General features: G+C 37.8%; 1 protein-coding gene across 1 annotated transcript in view; it reads left to right on the top strand.

Annotated features, from left to right (window-relative positions):
• Positions 1-4: 4 nt before the first annotated feature.
• SYDE2 (synapse defective Rho GTPase homolog 2) overlaps positions 5-22,568 on the top strand; it is a gene marked incomplete at its 5' end in the record, with an annotated part of 98,359 nt that continues 75,795 nt past the window's right edge. The window contains one exon of the mRNA XM_044674851.1: positions 5-1,127. Coding sequence (XP_044530786.1) covers positions 5-1,127 — 1,123 coding nt within the window. The remainder of the gene's footprint in view (positions 1,128-22,568) is intronic.

Genomic DNA, 22,568 nt, shown 5'->3' on the forward strand with positions numbered 1-22,568 from the left:
CGCCCCCGCCGGCCCCGAGGGCGAGGACACGGGCCCGGCCGCCCCCTGCGCGCGCTCGCCCCGCGGCCGCGGCTACGGCAGCAGCTTCGGGTCCCCGCTGTCCCGGCGGCCCACCTCGGGCGGCCGCGTCCTGTTGGTGGAGGAGAGCCCGGACCTGGAGGACGAGGACTACTATGAGAACCTGCCCGGTCCCGAGGGCGAGGGCGAGGGCCCGGTCGACCCCGTTGCAGCGACCGCCGCCTCCTCCTCGGCCGCCGGCTCCTCCCCGGGGGCGGGCGGCGGCCGCCTGGAGACGGGCCGGCTGCGCTCCCAGCTCCAGGAGGCCTATTATTTACTCATCCAGGCCATGCACGACCTGCAGCAGGTGTCCCCGCCCCAGGCGCCGTGGACAGGGTTAGAGGGGCACCGCCACCCGGCTGCTGCTCCTCCGCCTCCCTCTCCAACTCCGTCTGCTCCCCCTCTTCTCTCCTCTCCCCCTCCTCTCTTTCCCCCTCTGCCTCCTCCCTCCCCTCCCCTCCCTCCACCTCCTCCCTCTCCTCTCCCACTGCGTCCCCTTCCTCGGACGCGGTTGCTTTGCAGCCGGAGCCTGGAGAGCTTCCCCATCTGTGCCCCTTCGCCTCTGCAGAGGTGGTCCAGCGATAGCGCAGTCCCGTCCAGTGCACCGCTGGCCTCTCCGCCGTCCAGCTGTGCTGGCCGGAACGGAGACGCTCCCGAGCCACGTGGAGGGACGATGGATAGCCCAGGACCCGGCTGCGCCTCCCTAGCGGGACCAGCTGGCTGCATGGGGTTGCTTCCCTCGAAGAGGGGAAACGGGACAGCACTGATCAGGGACTCTGGCTCCTCAGAGAGCCCTTTCAGCGATCCAGCGGCGCCCTCTGGGCTACATCGGAGTAAAGGGGACGTCCCCGAGGGTCCCTTCTTCAAACCCCCAGTGATAACCGTAAAGAAGCTGCAGAAGTGGATGTACAAAGGACGCCTGCTATCTCTGGGAATGAAGGGACGCGTTAGTGGTTCGCCGGCCCCCAAAGTTCTTGACACTCAGGCTGCCCCACAGTGCCTTGGAGTATTGAAAATGCAAGAAAGCAAAACCCATCCTGTACCTCCAGACCAAAGAATTATGCTGTCAGGTAGGGAACTTTGGAGCTTTACCACTTTTCCTATCGATAATATGCAGATAAAACACTTTCAAAGATATTTGACCAACTTTGGCTTCGTTTGCACCTTAACTCTTTGTAACAAACGTGCATAGATCGTTTTTTTAAGGCACCAGAACCGCTTTTGAGTTAACTGTAGATTAACTCATTCTAGTGTTTGATTTTGTTTTGTTTTTACACACTGGAATGAAAACTGCTGCTTTTAGATACTTGAAGTTTTTTCTCTTTAAGGGCCATTGTGAATATTCTGAACACGACCAGCTGTGAGTAACTATTACAACACTTTTGGATTTAAGAACTGGGTGGTGCTTTCCCTCGGTCTGTGTAGCTCTAGGCAAAACCATAGACTTTTGTGGAGTTTGTGAATTTGAATTTGTTCCAGTGTAGAATTTACACAGTAAATAAGCTTTTATTTTAATCACTCTTCCCTCCCCCATCAAAGAATCTTACCGTGTGCCACTTTTTTGTTGCCCCAAGTAGGATTTCACTTGCATCCATTACTCAAATCTAAATAATGACATCTGTTTTCGTGTGTATCTGGATGTATTTCCATCGACAAAATCACATTTGATCATTGCTATTTATCTTAATTATTAGTAAAATATTTCGAGTAGTCTTGCTAAACTGTAATAAGCCAATTTGGAAATTTAAAAACTTTTTAATCTAGCAAAGATGGCAAAAGGTAAGATAGGTAGAGAGGTGCAGAATTGTAATTTCATAAAGGGATTCCCATATTGAAGAAAATTGTGTACACCAAATTAAGTAAAGGAGCACTCCAAATAGTTGGCATAAGACATGTTTTAGGTTTTCATGTGAATGTGAGATGTCAGACTTGAGATGTAGTGAAGTATAGTGAGAAGGTAGAGTGCTTGGCTGACTACTGGGAAGACCTGGGTTCCTTCCTAGCTGTAAGTGACCTTGGTCAAGACACTTAATTTCTTTGTGCCTCATTTTCCTCATCTCTAAAATGAATCAGTGTAGACTGCTTGGCCTATAGCTATATAACTCTGAGCCCATGAATTAACCCTTTTTAAAAAAGGTTAAAATATCAGTTTTTGTTTTTTGCAAAATTTCCCATTTTATGATGCTGTTTTGAGCTTTTCTTACAGGTTTCAGACCTCTGAGAAAATTTACTTCAATATAAATGATGGCCTTTGGCTTCCTTATTTTATCATTTAGTGCCATTAAAAGACATAAAATGCTAATTATATAATTTTAAAATGCTGAATGTCGATATTTAAATTTTATTGTAGAAGCACTATAGAATGAGCTTCGATTCATTTGGAAATATCATTTTTAAGAAGGTTTTAAGTTGAAAGTGACAAATTCCACTTAATTGTCAGAAAAATGTCATAGACTTTGAAGTTCATGAACAGATGATATGTGTGTGTACATACATTAATGATTTTGGTGAGAAACAGTTCTGACAACTGGGCACATATAAAAGTATGTTTTATATATTTATAGAGGAGAAAAAAACCATGAGTTTTAAGCAGATTTTTTAAAAAGCAGATCCTGTGGAGTTTTTTTTGGCTCTAATTCCATGCTACTAAATTATTACATATATTTTCATCTTAAATTTCATCTCAGAGTAGAAAGTGAGGTGTTTTGCAATAGGTTGATTATTAAGTAAGTAAGATGTGTCTTTCAGCTCCTAAATATAAGCATTTTTGCCATTTGGAAAATTCAGTGCTGCCATAGATTTTCTTCTGATTTTGATTCAGTTAGCTCATTGTATAATTCTTAAATAGGAGCCTGTACAGAGGGTGATGTAAAACTTTAGTCTGATATTTTGTAACTTATTGTCTGAAGGTAAAACATTTACCTTCTGAACACTTTTATACTTAAAAATAGTTTTTTTAATTTTAATTTTTAAATATTTTCCATGTTTCCATGATTCATTTTCTTTCTCTCCCCACAACCTTCTTCCCTCCCCTCTTCCAGAGCTGACAAGCAATTCCACTGGGTTGTACAAATGTTATCACTTGATACTCATTTCCACATTATTCATTTTTGCTATAGAGTGATTTTTTAAAGCCTAAACCCCAAATCACATACCCATATATACATGTGAAAAGTGGTGTCTTATGTTTTGCTTTTGCATTTCTGCTCCCATAGTTCTTTCTCTCAATGTGGATAGCATTCTTTTACATAAGTCCTTCAGGAGTGTCCTGGCTTCTTGCGTTGCTGCTAGTAGGAAAGTCCATTACATTGGATCGTTCCACAGTATTTTACTTTCTGTGTACAATGTTTTTCTGGTTCTGCTCGTTTCGCTCTGCATCAGTTCACTGAGGTTTTCCTAGTTCATATAGAAAGCCTTCAGATCATCATTCCTTTCACCACAATAGTATTCCATCACCATCATATACCAGAATTTGTTTATCCATTCCCCAATGAGGGGACACCCCCTCATTTTCCAATTTTTTGCCACCACAAAGAATGTGGCTATGAATATTTTTGGCCAAGTATTTTTCCTTATTGTCTCTTTAGGGTACAAACCCAGCAGTAGTATTGCTGGATCATTTTTATACTTTTGGCATGGTATAAAATTCATGTTTCTAAAAACCCAGCAACAACCAATTGCCAAAGATAAGACTTGTTGGAATTCTCCCAGTAAGAATTGGTTAAATGGACTGGCAAGCTTTAAAGCAAATTAAATCTCAGTATCCAAATTAATTATATTATAGGTAAGGTTATTTTCATTAATGAATTATTGGTATCATAAGAAAGCTACACAATGTCTAGGAAGTCTCTTAGGAAAGCTTTTCTAGGTGAATTCCCAGTCATATAACAGCACATTTAGCCTTTACATGAGAAAGCTTACTGTACAACATATCTTTGGTAAATTGATTTCATTTCTTATGTTTATAGTTATTAATCAGCAGTTTAAGAGACCACTGTAAGCAGTGGTATAACTGGCATTTAACAGACATTCTTATGATATGGGAACATTATGATATATGATATTGTGAATATTATGGAGAAATGTGAATAGTTAAATGGACTCAGAACTCGTTAAATTCCAGTAATCTTGAAGTTTCGATTATTGAATCCTCCGCATGAGGTAACATGCCACAGGTTTCTGTCCTGAGTCCTATTTTGTTTTGCATGTTTAATAAATGACTTGGATGAAGACACAACATGATTGTTAAATTTGTAGATGACAAAGCTGAGAGTGATAGCTTATCAGATGATAGAATAGGGATAGGAGAAAAAAATTAGTGGAATTGATGGACTGAGAAAAAAAGGTAACAGGGATAAATGAATGTAAATATTGTTTTTCAACAAAAGTAAAAAAGAAAAGGAAAAAACCCAGTGATTATAGGTTGGAGAGATGTAACTTAAGGAGCAGTTCCTATGAAAAATGCTTGAGGGGTTAAGTTGAGTCAATAGTGTAGCTATATCATCCAAAGCAGTAACAAGTTGTTAATTCAATTATATCTGACTGTAACCAAGTCTTTTGGAGAGTTTTATTGGCAGATATTGGAATGGTTTGCCAGTTCCTTCTCTAACAGGTTAAAGCAAACAGAGGTTAAGTGACTTGCTCAGGATCACAAAGCTAGTGTCTGAAGACAGATTTGAATTTGTGTTTTCCCGACTCCAGGCCCACCACTGTATCTGCTGAGACACCTTGCTGTCTCCCATGATATTAGGCAGCACTAATTGATATATTCTCAGTTGTCCACATATTGCTTCTGGAGCATTGTATTCAGTTCTGGAGACCACATTTTAGAAGAGACACTGATGGACTGCTTATGGGCCTGATTAAGTTTATGAGGAGGGTAAGTGTGAAAGTGTCTAGGCATGTTTGAAGAAACTTGGAGATAGTTTTCCTGCCTGGTGAAGAGCAATTGTGGCTGTCATGTAAAAGAAGGACTCAAGTTATGGGACTCTGTAGGAGAATTACTAAAACCACTAAGTTAAAGTTACATTGAGGCAAATCTTAGCCTAGCATAAGGAAAAATTAGTCAATAATTAAATAAGTTTGGAAATGGAATGGATTGTTTTAAAGTTTATCATCCTTGGAAGTGTGTTCATATGGAACTTGGATGAATATTTGCTTAGAGTTTTATAAAGAGAGTTTATGGATTAGGTATAGTTTCAAATACTGTACTTCCATTGTGGCTTCTGAAATTCTGTGATAAGAATAACCTTACTGATATGTAGGAATATTGCTTTTTTGTTTTTATTTATTGTTTTTCTAAAATCCTTACCTTCCATTTTAGAATCAATCCTGTGTATTGGTTCCAAGGCAGAAGAATGGTAAGGGCTAGGCAATGGGGGTTAAATGACTTGCCCAGGGTCACACAGCTGGGAAGTGTCTGAGGCCAGATTTGAACCTAGGACCTCCAATCTCTAGGCCTGGCTCTCAATCCACTGAGCCACCCAGCTGCCCTCAATATTGCTTTAAAAAAAAAAAAAAGATGAATTCAGTGAACATTTTAGGCAAAACTTAAGGGACCTTTTTAGATGTTTTACAGATATCAAATTAAGTGCCATTAAAGTCTATGGAGCATTACGATGGTTTTGGATGGAGGTTCTGATATGCAGAGAGGTAACCCAAGGCCACATAGTAGGTAGGGCCTTTTAATTTTTTTAAACTAGTTTGTAACATTTTATTTCGTAAAAGAGTAAATTGTTCAAATTAGTACTTCTCACCAATTTGAAATGTTGATATCTTCTAAGGCACTGATTAAAAGCACCGTTCAGATAAAGCTGCTCCTTCTTGATTCTAGTCAGATTGTAGTTATAGTCACAAAGCATATTGTTATCTATGATAGTATTTTCGTTCTTGTTTTGTTTTTATTTTCGACCAGATTTGTGATTTTATCAAAGTAGGGAGCTTCCAGGGAGAAGGAACTCTCTCAGAACAGATGAGCATCTGATCTGTAACTCAGAATCTCAGATAGCTGCCTGGGGCACTAAGAAGTTGTACTTGCCCAGCCTCCTAAGTGTAGTAGAAGGTGGGACTTAACTGAAACCATGTCTTCCAGACTCTGAGGTTAATTCTCTGTCCACCAGATCCTCTCTTCTTTTTATTAATATTTTGTCGATACTTTTTTTGGCTTTTTTTTTGACATTACTGTCATTTCCCAGGCAACTCTCCCTCCAATGGAATACTGTCTAAAATGTATGTTTCATTCTCCACCTATTGTTCACCAGCACTTTGTGGAAAGGCCAAAGGAATGCTTTAGCATGAGTCCTCTGAAGTCATGATTGGTCGCTGCATGGATCAGAGTTCAGAACTACTGTATTGTTGTTTTCTTTTGTTGTTGTCATCATGTAGATTCTTTTCCTGATTGTGCTTACTTTGTTCTATATAAGTGCACGCAAGTTTTACCAAGTTTCTCTGAATTCATAGTTGTGTCTTTTGGAGTAATAATGTCCCAGTTACATTAACGTCTCACATTTGTTCAGCTATTCCCCATTTGATGGGCAATAACTCCTTTCTTCTAGTTAAATCCTATCTAAATTTTTAGCTTTGCCTTTTCTTGGGGAAGAGAACCCACCAGAAATGTAATTATGCTGAAATGCATTAATTGAAGGTACTGTGCATGCTGCTGAACTGCCGATAGTAGTTATGTTACCTTTAAAGTTCGATAACTAGTCATGGCACACTCATAATTACTGTTTTATTTTTGACCCTGATAAAACCGAATTATTTTGATGGCTCTGTAGATGGTGTTCTTTTAATTATTTAATAATTATTTGCGGAAGTTAGATAGTTTTATTTAGTGGTGCATTATACACTTTCCTTTACACCATTTCTTACCATTTCCTATTTTCTCTCCACCTTTTTTTTGGTTAAAATAAACATACTGTATCTCTTTAAAAATGCTGCTATAAACATTTTCTCTCATACATATATACATTTTATATATATTTGTGTGTGTGTGTGTATTATGTGTAATTCCGTCTTCTACCTTATTTATAGGTCTGATACTGTTTATTGCTAGGTCAGAGGGAAATTTTAAGGATTTTATAACATAATTCCAAATTGTTTCCCAGAATGGTTGAGTTTGTTTACAGCTCTACCAGTGGTGCATTAGTTATTAGTGTGCCTGCTTTCCGACAGCTTTACCAAATCAAACTTAATATCTCTTTTGCTCCTTTTAACAGTAGGATGGATGATAAAGCCTTCAAGTGGTTTAATTTATATTTTTTATTATTAGTGATTTGGAACATACATTAAAAAAAAACAAACAAAACTACCTGTTCATATCCATTGAACTTTTGTTCCTTGGGGAATAACTCTTGTTCTTACATATTTGTATCAGTTCCTTATATGCCTTGGATAACAACTTTGTCAGATATTTGCTACAAAGTCTTTCTCCCTTTCAAATGAACTACTTCTCTTCTTTTAACTTTGTTGATTGTGTTTATGGCAAAAGTTTTAAATTTTATTGAATCAAAATTGTCCATTTTATTTTCAGTAAACATTTCTATATTCTTTGTATCACTGAGAGCTTTTCCCATACTTATAACTGCTTAAATCACCTCTTTCCATTTTTCTCAAATGATTTAATCTTTTATACTTATGTGCTGTCTCCCCTATTTCACCAAAAAATTAGGGGCTGCGGAAATCTTTTTCATCTTTGCTCATCTCACATTTCTCAGATATCTGCCTTCACTTTTACCACCTTTATCAGCCTCCTCCCCCAACATATACACAAAAACAGTGGCCCTTCTCACTTCCAAGGCAGACTTTTCTACCTTTGATCCCATTTCATTCTGTCTTCACTAGCACATTGCTCTTTCTATCATCTCTACTTTTTTATTAATCTTTAGTCTCTCTGATTCTCTGCTGCCTACAAACATGCCTATCTCTCTTCATTCTTTAAAAAAAATCCTCATTAGTTTCTGTAATCTTTATTAGCTATCCCATCCATATCTCTCCTCCCTTTCATGCTTAAACTCCTTGAGCAATTAGTGCTTGCATTTTTTCTCTTTTTACTCTTTTACTCTAAACTTCCTGTAGTCTGGCTTCTAATTTCTCATCATTTTACTGAAAACTGCTCTCTCCAAAGTTACAATTGATATCTTAATTGCCAGATCTAATGGCTTCTTCTCAATCTTCACTTTTTTGTCACCTCTTTGCAACCTGTTAATTGCCCTCTTCTTGTGGATCTTCTTTGATTTTCTTGACTTGTTCTCTTCTGCTACACGTCTTCCCTCTCTGACCACTCTTCAGTCTCCTTTGCTAGATTGTAGTCATTCATCCTGAGTATCTTTCCTGGGCTCTCATCTCTTCTCGGTCCATATTATCTTGATTGGTGATTTCATCAGCTCTTTTGGGGGTTCACTTAAATAATCTTAGGCAGAGAATTCTCAGATCTCTTTCCAGTCCTATCTTTTTCCTGACCTCAAATTTTTAGTCATCACCTACCTATTGGACATTTTGAACTGGATGTTTGTCTCCTTCATTACTTAGTCTCACTTCTCATGTCCAGTCTGCTGCCACCTCTTGCTGTTTCTTTCTTCAAAACATACCTCATATAAGTTTCTTTCCCTTTATTCATACAGGTGCCATCCTCATGACGACCATCCTCACTTCATGCTGATGCTATCAGCTTCTAATTGATCTCCTTTTCTCAAATTTCTCCCTGCTCCAATCTATCTGCTTTATTGCCAATGTGATTTTCCTAAAGTTAGCAGGATCTTTGTCACCCTTCAATTCATCCCTGTTAATCTAGAGGATCTCTTAACCTATGGGATCAAATATAAAGCCTATTGTTTAGCATTTACTCTTAGAGCTCCTTCTTCCTATTGGACAGCTTCTTCTACTGCCTCCATTTAGGAGGGTGCCCAGGTCAACCATCTCTTCTTTTCCAACCTTACTTTTTCCTGAATTTCTCCATCAGGCCCCTATGGTGGATACCTTTTCTCCCCTCTCCCTGTTTTCAATTTCCTTTTGTGTGTTCTCTTCCCCTCTAGAATGTAAGTTCCTTGTAGTCAGGAAATGCCTTTCTTTTTGTTTGTATTTGCATTCCCTGCTCTTATCACAGAGCCCAGCACATACTGATTACTTAATAAATGCTTGTTATGATGGATTGCATTTTTCTCTCCTCCCTAGAGACTTTCCATCTATCTCCCAACTCCAGACCTTTTCCCTGGCTATTCTACATAACTGAAATGCTCTTTCTTCTGAGTTGCACGCCCTGGCTTCCCTGGCTTCCTTCAAGAGTCAGCTGTTTTAGTAGAGACTTTCTTGGTTTTCTTTTTAAGACTCTTTGCTGAGATAGCTCTCATTTACAATGTATATATCTTATATGAACATAGTTGCTTGTTGTCTCTCCTATTAGAATTTGATCCCTTGGTGGAAAGGGACTGTGTATTTTTCTTTGTATCCTCACCACTTAGCATAGTGCCCAATACAAAGTAACCACTTTACTTTATTGCTACATGTTTTCTCTTAGTAGAAAGTTTTATCTGAAGTTTCTATTTTCTGTTTAGTTGCATGCAATTTAAAAAAGCCTATCTTTAGGGGGCAGCTGGGTAGCTCAGTGGATTGAGAGTCAGGCCTAGAGACGGGAGGTTCTGGGTTCAAATCTGGTCTCAGACACTTCCCAGCTGTGTGACCCTGGGCAAGTCACTTGACCCCCATTGCCTACCCTTACCACTCTTCCACCTATGAGCCAATACACAGTATTGACTCCGAGACGGAAGGCAAGGGTTTTATTTAAAAAAAAAAAAGCATATCTTTTTTGGAGAAGAGGGGCAACTTTATCACCGGTCTACCCTTTGATTTGAAAAAGAAAGGAAAGGAAAAATCATTTTTGTAACAAAATATGCATTATCAAGCAAAACAAATGATCATATTAACAGTATCTGAAAAATGTATATATTATGTTAACCCTTGGGCCCATCACCGCTCTGTCAGGAGAGTGGGTATCAGGCTTCCTCATCATTCTTCTGGAAATTATCGATCGATTGGGACAACTAAATGGTACAGTGAATCAGGCTTGGGAATCAGGAAGACACAGCTTCCTGAGTTGAAATCCAACCTCAAATACCTACTAGCTGTGTGACCCTGGTCAAGTCACTTCACCTTTTTTGCATCATTTTCCTTATCTATAAAATGAGTTAGAGAAGGAAATGGCAAACGAAACAACTCCAGTATCTTTGCCAGATCCAAACAGAGGCATGGAGAGTTGGACATGACTGAACAATAAACACAAATTGAATCAATTAGAATTTTTCAAAGTTATATTTCTTTGTGTAGTTGGTGTTATAGTATAACTTATTCCTGACTCTTTTTACTTCATTCTGTATTAATACATATAAATCTTCCCAGGTTTTTCTATGAAACCATCCCTTTCATCTTTTCTCATGTTGAAGTAATATGCTGTTACATTTATATTCCATAATTTGTTAAGCTCTTCCCCAATTATACAAGCACCTTTGGTCCCATCCTTTTCAGTTTTCTCTAGCCTATTACCTCTACATTTATCCCTGACCTACATATCTTCCTTCAAGCTCTGTTTAATGCATCGATGATTGATGCCTTTGCTTCTTCTCATCTTTCTTCTGAACTTTATGTAATATGGCCTTAAATCTCCTTGCTTAACTAAAACTTCTTTCTCTAAAGTTACCAGTGATTTCCTAATTGCCAAAGCTAATGCTCTTTTTTCAACCCTGATCTTTCTTTACCTCTCTGCAGCTTTAGATCCTGTTGACTACCTTCTCTTTGGATATTCTTCCTCTTCCTTGAGTTTTCCTGACATTGCTTTTCTTTTTCTCTTCCTTGTCAGTATGATTATGTCTTCTCATTTTCCAGGTAGGTGGCTTAATGGATAAGATGGCTTAATGGATAGAATTCTGGGCCTGGAGTCAGGAAGACCTGAGTTTAGATCTGGTCTCATATATACTTCCGAGCTGTGAGCCACATGGCAAGTAACTTACCCTCTGTTTGCCTTAGTTTCCTGAACTATAAAAATGGAGATAATAATAGCACATACCTCATAGAATTGTTGTGAGGATCAAATGAGACGGTATTCATAAAGAACTTAACATAGTACTCAACATATAAATGTTTATTCCCTTCTCTTTTTATCTATACCAAACCCACTGAGTTTATCCCCCAGCTCAAACCTGGGTCCACTTCTCTTTTCTTTTTATAATTTCTCATTGTTTTGCCTCTCATGAATTCATTTATCATCTATGTACAGATGACTCCTCTGTCCTATATATCTAAATGAGTCTTAATCTCATTTCTGAGCTACAGTCCCACATCATCAACAAACACATTTTGAACTAGATGCCTCATATTAAGTCTCCTATATGCAGATGGATTTTAGGTCTATCTTGTATATCCAGCCCTTGTCTCACTTGAGCTCCATTTATATTTCATTGACTACTGGATATTTAAATATTTTAAATGAGTTGTCCCTATAGAACCTCAAACTCAGCATGTCTACAACAAAATTAATTATTTTCTCCCCAAACATACCCCTCCTCAAAACTTTTCTATTTCTGTCAAAGGCTCAATTATCTTTCTAGTTACTCAGGTTCATTGCCCAGATACCACCCTCAATTCTTCATTTTCACTTATTCTATAGCCAACCAGCTGTGAAATCTTGTTATTTCTAACTCTTCAGTATCTCTAGTATATGTGTCCCATGCACAAAGCTACCACCCTAGTTTCTCTTTCTTAGATTATTATAGTAACTTTCTGATTGGGCTTCCTTCTTCAGGACTCTTCTTGTCTCAATCCATCCTTCAGTCAACTAGTAAGCATTTTTTTTAAACAGGGTTACCATGTGCCAGGAACTATGGTAAGCACTGAGGGTACAAAGAAAGGCAAGAAACAGCCTTGCTTTGAAAGAAATCACAATTTAATGAGGGAGACAATGTCCAGGCAACTATTTACAAACAAGAAATTTGGGGTTGTCTCAAAGGGAAGGAAGGCACTAAGATTAAGGAGGACTTGGAAAAAGTTTCTTGTAGAAAGTGAGACTTTAGGTGATACTTGAAAGAAACCAGGGAAGCCAGGAGGAAGAGATGCATAGTAGGGAGGCTATTCCAGGCACAGGGAGAGCTGATTGGAGTGTCTTTGTGTGAGTGTGAGGAACACCAACCAAAAAGGCCAGTGTCAATAGTTTCTTAGTCAGGAGATTGAGTGTCTTGTCCAGTGATCAACAAGGAGACCAGTGTTGCTGGATGACAGAATACATAGAGAAATGTGTAAAAAGACTGGAAAAATAAGAAGGGGGCCAGGTGGTGAAGGTCAAAAGCCAAACAAAGGATTTAATATTTGATCTTGGATGTTAAAGGAAGCAACTGGAATTTATTGAATTGGGGGTAGGTGTGATATAATCAGGTTTTAAGAAATCAGACAGCTGAATAGAGAATGGTTTGCAGTGGGGAGAACAACTTGCAGTGTTTTCAGCAGTTCAGGCATAAATGCCTTAGGGTGTTAACCATATCAGAGGAGAGAAGCCTGTGTATGTGTGTGTGTGTGTGTGTGTCTATATCTATATCTATATCTATATCTATATCTATATCTATATCTATATCTATATACCAAAGATATGAAGATAGAAATGACTGGCTTTAACAAATGCTTAGAGATGAGAGGTTAAGGATGATATATAAGTGTGGCTGACAGGGAAGATAGTGGGACCCTAGACAGTAATAGAGAAATTAGGAAGAGGGAACATGGCTGCTAGTGTAAATTTTCCTAAACCATAAATCTGATAGTATCAAATTATTATAAATAAAAATTTATCTGGAGACTTATTACCAGATTTATAAGCATTTATTAGTAAAGAGAGAGAAAGATTTTTTTAAAAAAAGCCTTTTTTAGCCTTTCTAACTTTAGGTAAAAATCCAGTCCTCCATTGCAGCTGGCCTCCAAGCCCAGTGAAATAAGAGAGCACTGAGAGCAGCGCCAGCCCAAGGAGTGAGTTAGTTCAAGATCCAGGTCCAGAAAAAAGAGCTCTCAGCTTCTGCTGGTTTTTTAAACCTATAGCTCCTCTCAGATCAGGATCATAGACCAACGACTTTCAAATGTCATGTGACGTTATGCTTGTATCAGGACACTATTGCTGGGTTGCAGGGGAACCCTAGCATCAGGCCTTCAGACACACCACGTGACTCTGGGACTCCTATGTTGAGTCTTTCCCAGATTGATTGAGTTAGGCATTCCCAAAACATTTACCTCATACAAAATTCTAGTGGTCCTTTCTTGTCTTTGGTATTAAGTATAAACTCTGTTATTGAAAGCTCTTACCAACCTGTTCTGCTACTATATTTCCTGACTTCTTATACATTACTCCCCCTTCAGTGCACACTGCAGTGTGTCCATACGGCCTTACTTGCTCTTCATTACTCAGTCTTCATCTCCTTGCCTGTGTGCCTTTGCCCTGGTGGTCCCTGGATAGCAGGAATTTATTCCTTCTTTATTGTTATCTCACCCTTAAGTCTCTCAAGATTCAATTCAGGTCCTCCCTTCTAGAAGAAACCTTTCCTGTTCCTTCCAGTTGTTGGAAGTTTGTCTCCTTTCTAACTACCTTTTGGTTATTTTGCATATATTCTCTATTTGCCTATTTATGTTCATGCTATTTCCCTCATTTCAGTGTGGGTTTTTTAAGGGCAACACCTGTTTTACTTCTATTATTTGTGTTTCCAGTGTTTAGTACGATTCCTGGTACATATTAGGTACTTAATAAATGTTCGTTGTGGGCAGCAGCTAAGTAGCTCAGTGGATTGAGAGCAAGGCCCAAAGACAGGTAGGACCTGGGTTCAAATTTGGACTCAGACATTTCCAAGCTGTGTGACCCTGGGCAAGTTACTTAATTCTCATTGCCTAGCCCTTACTGCTCTTTAGCCCTAGAAGCAATACATAGTATTGATTCTAAGACAGAAGGTAAGGGTTATAAAAAAAAAATGTTAGTTGATTGATTGGGAATAGGCTACTTATCTCCACTGGTATCTAGAGTTTATGTTGGACCCAGGCCAATTGTCAGCATCTATAGTTCTACTGGTATTTAGCCATAATCCTAAGTTTTTGCATGGCCAAGGCTGATTAATATCTCTCTTGACCTTTTGCGTCTTCTCTATTCCCTACATGTAATTGTGTTATTAGACAAGAAATGGACTGCCCCTATTCCCAGTCCTTCTTCTGTGACTAAAAAGAAATCTTGATGCTGAGATAGACTTGGTTGATCTGGAAGGTAACAGCATTCATTTTCTTCCTCATTCTAGGAAGTTTCTTCAGCATTGTCTTCCATGCTATTATCTAACTGAGCCATTCTTTCTACAACATATAAGTGGGTTTTCCTTTAGAAACTTTGCTGCTGACTTATCACTTCTTTTCACCTGATTGCCATGGAGTCCAACTACTTTGCAAGAAGAAATCATTGTGAGATATATATATATATATATATATATATATATATTGCAGTCCTTTGACCACCCTGGGGTCCTATTATAGAACTGATAAATTACCTAATCTCTACTACTTGATGTGGAATAGATTTCCATGATTATATTGTTTTATGTGTTCCCTGCCTGTCAAGATTGTTTCTTCATCTATATCACATAGACTGAATTAGAATCCCAAATAACCAATCAGTGCACAAGCATTCATCAAACACCAACATACACCAGACACTGTGCTATGAGCTGTGATAACAGAAAAGCAAAGCCAATATAGCCCTTGTCCTCAAGGAGCTTGCATTCTACTAAAGGAAACATTATATATGTATACATACGTTATATAATGTTTTTGAAGTAAAAACAAGATGGTTTCAGTGGAGAGTGAGGGACACTTGTAGGGAGGNATATATATATATATATATATGTTTGTATATATGTATGTTTGTATGTTGGGTTTCATATTATTGTCAGCTTCTTTTTACAATTTCTCTGTATCTTCATCCTTTGCCATAAGTAGTAGCACATGTCAGTTTCAGTAATTTTCATAGTGATCTTTTTGTATATTTTGCTTAGGAGCACTGCAAGGTGAGGTAACCACAAATCTTATGAAATTGTTTCTCTTTTTTTTTTTTTTTTTTTTTTTTTATTATTTTAAACCCTTAACTTCTGTGTATTGACTTTATAGGTGGAAGATTGGTAAGGGTAGGCAATGGGGGTCAAGTGACTTGCCCAGGGTCACACAGCTGGGAAGTGGCTGAGGCCGGATTGAAATTGTTTCTTTTTGCTTTGATAAAAATAAGTTCTTCCAATTCCATTATTTTCTTCTATAAGGTAACCTCTGAGATATATTTCCATTTAACTACAACTTCTTATATCTTCTGGTTTAACGAATAGTAAGAATATTAGTATTAATAGGGTTCAGTTTCTTAAGCAGCATACCAACTTAGCTATCATTAAATCAGAACATAAATAAGTTTATAAAAATTGTAATTGATAAAAAGCCCCTGCTACCATTCCATCATCACTTCAGGTGTTAATGGGTGCTGTTCCTAACTGAGGGGCATTTTCTATTTTTCTTTGTTTCATTGATTACCATGCCAAAGAACTAATCATCTTTTGGCTACCATGCTGGTGTTAAGCCTCTCTTTCTCTAACTTTAGGTTGGTCCTTGGACAAGAGATTTTGGCTGTTGTCAAGATCATACTTGTAGCATTTCTAATAATGGTAGAACCTGTTAGAGCTTGTGCCCCACTGTCATAACATTTGATAGTCCAGAACCGTCCTCATATCTGAATGAGACATTAGAGAAGAACTTTGTGAAGTCTTTTGAAAATAATCAAAATTGATAATTAAAAAAATTATGAACTTTTTCTAACTTTAGTACTAGTAGTAATATGCTATTAGTCATTTTATGTAGTTATGTATTTAATAATCATGCACTGGCTAATTTGTTTCTAATTGAGAAGATTATTTCAGAAATTTAAAGTTATTACATGTAGTTGTAAATATTATCATGTTGCATCAAGCCTTAAGATTACTTGGGAATTATGAACCCACTTGTCAGCTATCCTGCATTTATAAATAAATTTTAATTGGTGCCCATTACTCAGACATAAACTCAAAAGCAACAGGTAGATTTTTTTTGCATTTTAAAAATGATTAAAGCATAACTAGGTGTAGTCTCTAGTAGTTTACTGTCAGCTAGCTTGACAACTAGGTGTGTTTGGTTATGGATATTTATTTACATGATTATTTTATTAATTATAATGCCTAAGTATATATAAACCAAAAAATTATAACAAATAATAAAAAAATCAGCATGATCTTCCAGTCCAGTTCAATCCCAACAAGCATTTAGTAACTCTACTGTGTATAAGGCATTGTGCTAGGTGAGGGAGATGCAATGAAATACAAATGAAAAATAGTAACTGCCTTTAAGGAGCTTATAAAGTCTACTGGGGATTTATAACACATAAACAGATAAGTATATACATGATAATTTGAGGAGCAAGCAACCGAGTACATCAGGAAGCTATAGGAAAATCAAGAACAGTCTTGAAGGAGCCTAAAGATTCTAAGAGGTAAGGGAGAATGCATTCTAGTCATAAGGAACAGACTAGTTGGTAGAGAGGCCTTGAGGCTGGAAAATTCCAGAAGGAGAAGAGGACTTAATAATTTACAAAAGGACTGGAAAGTTAGACTGCAGCTGACTTATAAATGCTAAGTGGGTGAATTTGTCTTTTAGAAGCAGTAACGTGGTTAGATTTAAGCTTTAGGAAGATTATTTTGGCAGCTAAATGTCAGATGGATTGGGGAGAGAAGAGACTGAAAACAGGTAAAATTGTTAGGATTATTGTAGTAGAGTAAATCAATAATCTCCAAAGTAAGGTCCAGGACCTAACCCTAATGGGTGTGTAGTTGATCAGTTAGAGAGGGTTCTACTAAGGGTCCATTCCACTTTTATTGAAATATCCATTGTTAATAGACTTGTCTCCAACACAATTAACTATGCGTTGTTCCCCAGTTGTACCTCCACTCTGCTCCTTCCCTTTGCTATGAAAACTCAATATTTTCCTTGTTATAATCTAACCACTGCCTGGGCAACCATAACAACAGCTGTGCATGTAACATTAGGAAAATTACACATTTTCTCCTTCCTGCCCCCACCCCACAAATCACCTTATATCTGCAGCAGACATCCTTTGAAGAGTAGATGTGGCTCTTGGCTAGTGGCTAAGTGGCTAGTGGCTAAGTGGCTAAGAACCCAGCTAAAAACTCTCTTTCTTTTGTGAAGTACAGAGTGAATATGAATAAGTTGGGTTGCATGGATAGATTGGGTCAGATCATAAATTTTATTACTTTATCTCTCCTCTACTTTTGGGGATATCACCATCCTCCTAATCATCTTTGTTTTCTACTTTCATGCCATCTTCTACTCTTCACTCTCCTTCACCTCATACATTCAGTCAGTTGCCTCGAAATGACTATTGTGGGCACACTTTCTTTTGATCTCTCCTTGGTTCGATTTCTCTAAAATATGAGTAAAATCTTTACCTTTTCTCCATTTCAGGAATAGCTTATCAAGATATGAGATGTTAGTTTTGAAAACATTTTGAGCCAATTGGAACTATTATGTAACAATTGAAGATGTTAAAACTAATTTTCCCTTTTGTCCTTGGTAAACACTTCAGAATTTGTCCAGCAGAGTGCCTTGAGGCATAAAAGATGTGTAATAATTAGATATTAAATCTATTGGATATGGAAGAATGAAAATTCTTATTTTACCCCTACCACTTTCACTACCACTTTTCATGAAACAGTATTGAAAAATATAGTTTTATAATTGTAAGAAAAGCTAGTTTATGCATTGTTCACCGAACTATCTTTCTCCAGATCCTTTGTCTTCTCTCTAGCTTGGCACAAAGGTGTCATATTCTATTGTATAAGTCCAACATTCCTATTCTGAGAGAGATCAGAATTTAAATTGCAGAATTTTAGAATTAGACAATAAAGGACCTTAAGAATAAGAGACCTTTAAAAGCTATGGGCAAATATTTTTTCAATGAAGAAATAAAAACCATATGTAACCAAATGAAGAAAGCTCTAAATCATTATTTAATCAAGAAATGCAAACCAAAATAACTCTGAGATATTATCTCACATCTAACAGATTGGCTAAAATGATAATAGGGCAAAATGACAAATGTTAGAGGAGATGTGGAAAAATGGGGACACTAATACACTCTTGGTGGAACTTTATACTGATCCAACTATTTCGGAAAGCAATTTTGAATTATTCCTAGAGAATTGTAAAACTATGTATACTTTTTGACCTAGAACTATCACTTTTAGGTTTGTTTTTTTTTCTAAGGTGATCAGAGAAAAAGGAAAAGAACCTATATCTTCTAAAATATTTTTAATAGTATAGTTTTGCTATCTGTTTCATCCTTGAGCTCCACCAGCTTCTTCTTTAGAAATTTGGATGCGATACCGTTTGGTGCATACATATTGAGTACTGATATTTCTTCATTGTTTATACTGCCTTTTATTAGGATATAATTACCTTCCCTATCTCTTTTAACCAGATCTATTTTTACTTTGGCTCTGTCAGAGATCATGATGATAACCCCTACCTTCTTTTTCTCATTTGGAGCCCAATAGATTTTGCTCCATGCTTTCATTTTTACTCTATGTATGTCTGTCTGTCTCATGTGTGTTTCTTGTACACAACATATGGTAGGATTTTGGTTTCTAATCCACTCTGCTATTTGCTTCCGTTTTATGGGTGAATTCATCCCATTCACATTCAGAGTTATAATTATCAACTGTGTGTTCCCAGACATTTTGATTCTCTCTCTCTTTGTCCTATCCTTTCTTCTTTCACTATTTCCTTCTATAATAGTTCTCTTTTTGGTGGCAAAGAACTGAAAACTGAGAGGATGCCCATCAGTTAGGGAATGACTAAACAAGTTGTGGAATATGATTGTAATGGAATAGTACAGTGCCATAAGAAATGACAAGCAGGTTAATTCTTAAAAAGACATGGAAAGACCTACTTGAAATTATGAAAAGGGGAATGAGCAGAGCCAAGAGAACATTATCATTATATACAGCAATAAAATATTACTTGAAGAATAATTTGTGTACGTTCATCTCCAGAGAAAGAACTGATAAATAGAAATAAGCAAGGCATAGTTTTATGTATATACATACCATTTTGTCAAATGATGCCTTTCTCGTGTGGTGAGGGGAAGAAGGTAGTGAGATACCTGGGATTTTAACGTCACAAAATTAAAAATAAGTAAAGAATAAGAGACCTTAAAAGTAATTTATGATAATAATAATAAAAAAACAGCTACCATTTATATAGTACTTTATGGGGTGCCAAGTTCTTTACCTGTGTTATTTTATTTGGTACTGACAATAATCCTGGCAATCCACTATATTATCCCCATTTTACAGATGAGGTATTTGAGGCCAAAAAAGGTTAAGTGATTTTCTTTGGGTCATGACAACTGCTAGTTAAATGCCTAAGGCAGGATTTAAACTTAAATCTTCCTGAATCCATATTAAACGTTCTGCCACCTGACTGCCCTTTACACTAGCTGATACTAAACACGAAACAAAACAAAAACCATCTTTCTAACAATGTCCTGAAAAGTTATCATTCAGCCTTTGTTTGAAGACCTCCAGTTAGGGGAGGTCTTAAGCTCTTAAGCCAACTCATTCCATTTTGAGAATATCTATAATTTTAAGGATTTTTTTTGTTAGGGGGAAAGGGAGGCAGCCCACCCTAGCCGACAGCATCAGGGTATCCAGAGGGAAAGAGAGGATAGCTTAGATCAAATTACTACCACTATTATAAACACTACCTATCTACCTTCTTCTGCAGTGGAGACAGCTCAGGACCCTTGGTGATAGCAGGAGCTCCTCTAGATTGTTGATAGTGCTTTCAACATAGTCCCCTGCAGCAATTGATTACAAAATGCCATTCTTGTTGATCCTTATATCAAACTTAAATCTGCTTCTGTGATTTTTTGGCCATTACTCTTAGTCTTGCCTTTTGAGGCTATTTTAGAACAAGCCTAATAACTTCTTTAACATAAAACTCCTTGAGATCCTTGAAGAGATCTATCATTCTCTCCATTGCCCCACTCCCCTCATTCTTTTCTTTTTCCAGATTCAACATCTCTAGTTATTGACACAGATCCTCATGTGACAGGAATTTGAAGTCCTTCACCATCCTGGATGCTTTGTAGCTTATCAATATCCTTCTTCAACTATGTAGCCCAAAATTGAATGCAAGGACAAATAGGTGGCATAGTGGGTAGAACTCTAGGCCTGAAGATAGGAGACCCTGAGTCCAAATCTGGTTTCTGACACTTCCTAGTTGTGTGACCCTGGGGAAGCCAGGTAACCCCAGGTGCCTGCCTCTTACTGCTCTTCTGCTTTGGAACTAATACCCGGTATTGATTCTAAAACAGAAGGTAAGGGTTATATTTAAAAAAAACAACAACTTGAATGCAATACTCTAGATGGTGTCTGACTGGGACAGAGGACAACAGGGGCATTACCTTGTTAATTCAGGGTGTTATCCTTTTCTTAAAGCAGCTCAAGAGCATTAGCATTCTTTGCTGCCTTAGCACATTGACTCAGACCTGGCTTGTACCAGTTTTTTAGCCCCCACCATTGTTGTCCTAGCCTTCCTTATACAAAGACTTTTCTCTTGGGCTGAGAAAGAAATAACCAAAAGAAAAATTGAATATCTCTGTCTTTTCTTTTTCTTAAGTCGTGAATATTTAGAGCAGATTCTTTTTTTATTTTGCTCCCCCTTTACCCTAGTATAACTTGGAAACAACAAACAGTATCTATCTCTAGTTTCCTCAGCATGTGGTATTTTTTACTCCTCCTGACCTTATTCTCATGGGACTTTGCCATACTTTTGTATTTACCCTTTACTGCCTCTCCTTGCTTCTGTTTTCTTTATATACCTTTCAAAAAATAGAACCTAGGGAGTTTGTAGTCCATCTCCCTACTAATATACCTTTAGACTGCTGCCTTTTAATTTTCTTATTTGTCATTTGATGTATTATTTAACACAAATAAAAGATGATTGAAATCAGCTTACTCATTTTCTTCACCCCTCAAGGAATCCTCATTTGGATTGATGATCTGGTTGGGCCTGCTCATCTGCTTCTTGATAGTTTTATGTTTCTTAGAGGAAACATTGTGAACAATCTCTGTATGGTAAGATTTGTTGCATATCAGGAACGCTTTTGACCCTTTGATATCGGATACTCCAAAATTGTCAAAATCCTCTGTGTCATGTATTTTGTCATCTTGCTGCAAGTCATCACACCATGTTGTTGGTGTCTTTTGATTTATGCTGTTTTTGCTTGATCTTGACATAGTGATTTGACTGGTGTCTGGTGAACTTTTTTGTGTTTATCTATTTTAGGCTTCACAGAGACTCTGAGGACTGGCATTTTGATAGTAGAGATCTAGTAGCTTCTTCTGTAGGCAGTGGTGGGGAGGTTGAGGAAGAAAAGACAGAGAGAGATTGGGCAGTAGCAGGGAGGGAGAGAAAAGGAGGAAAAAGGAGGAGAGGGAGGGAATGCAAACACATTTATTTGACAACTATATATTTGCCTCTTTATTAGAATTGGTACTCTCTGTGTTCTCAGAATTTCATCCTTAGGATTTTCTCATCCTCTTAATTTGGAATTTTAGTCTGAGATTTTGTTTGTCTTTTTTTTTGAACGCTCTCCCAAAAGCTATGGTGTTATGTGAGATCATTCTTTGCTCTTCTGCCCTTTATCATTAACTCTTAAGACATGATCACCTCCTCTCACCCCATTCCCTTCACTCTACCCTAGCCACTTGTTTTGTTACTGTTAGTGAGAATAATATGTAGAACAGATTTTCTCCTCATTGGTTTCTCCACCAAAGAAGAGATTTCTTTACTTCCAACATAAACCTGTAAAGCACCACTCCTGATGGGCTTATACCAACTCTCTGGGTGGAGAATTGATCATGTTATTTACTCACTATTTTATAATTAATATTAAATAGCAAATAATTTGCAGTTTTCCTTATAGTCATTCAAATTAACAGCATTTAATCACCTAATATGTGACAGTCCCTGTGCTCTTTGTGTATGTGTGTGTATGTGTGTGTATGTGTGTGTGTGTGTGTGTGTGTGTAAGTAATACAACTCCAAACAGTTACTGACCTCAAGGAGCTTATATTCTGCTGAGGAGGGGATGGGAAACTTATAAGTAAGTACAAAATATATACAAAATACTTACCAAGTAATTGGAGGAGGGAAGTACCAACAGTTGGAGGAATCAGGAAAAGTCATTTCTATGTGGTGATACTTGAACTGAGCCTAAAGGGAAATTCAGAAATTTAATAGATGAGAAAAAGGAAAGTGTTTCAAGCTGGGGGGGAGGGGCGGTGCAGTCTGGGGGCAGATCTGTATAGGAGGCACAGAGGTTGGTGATGAAATGCCATATGGTGAAATAGCAAGTAGGT

This window comes from Gracilinanus agilis, chromosome 4, assembly GCF_016433145.1.
Source record: "Gracilinanus agilis isolate LMUSP501 chromosome 4, AgileGrace, whole genome shotgun sequence".
Lineage (NCBI taxonomy): Eukaryota > Metazoa > Chordata > Mammalia > Didelphimorphia > Didelphidae > Gracilinanus > Gracilinanus agilis.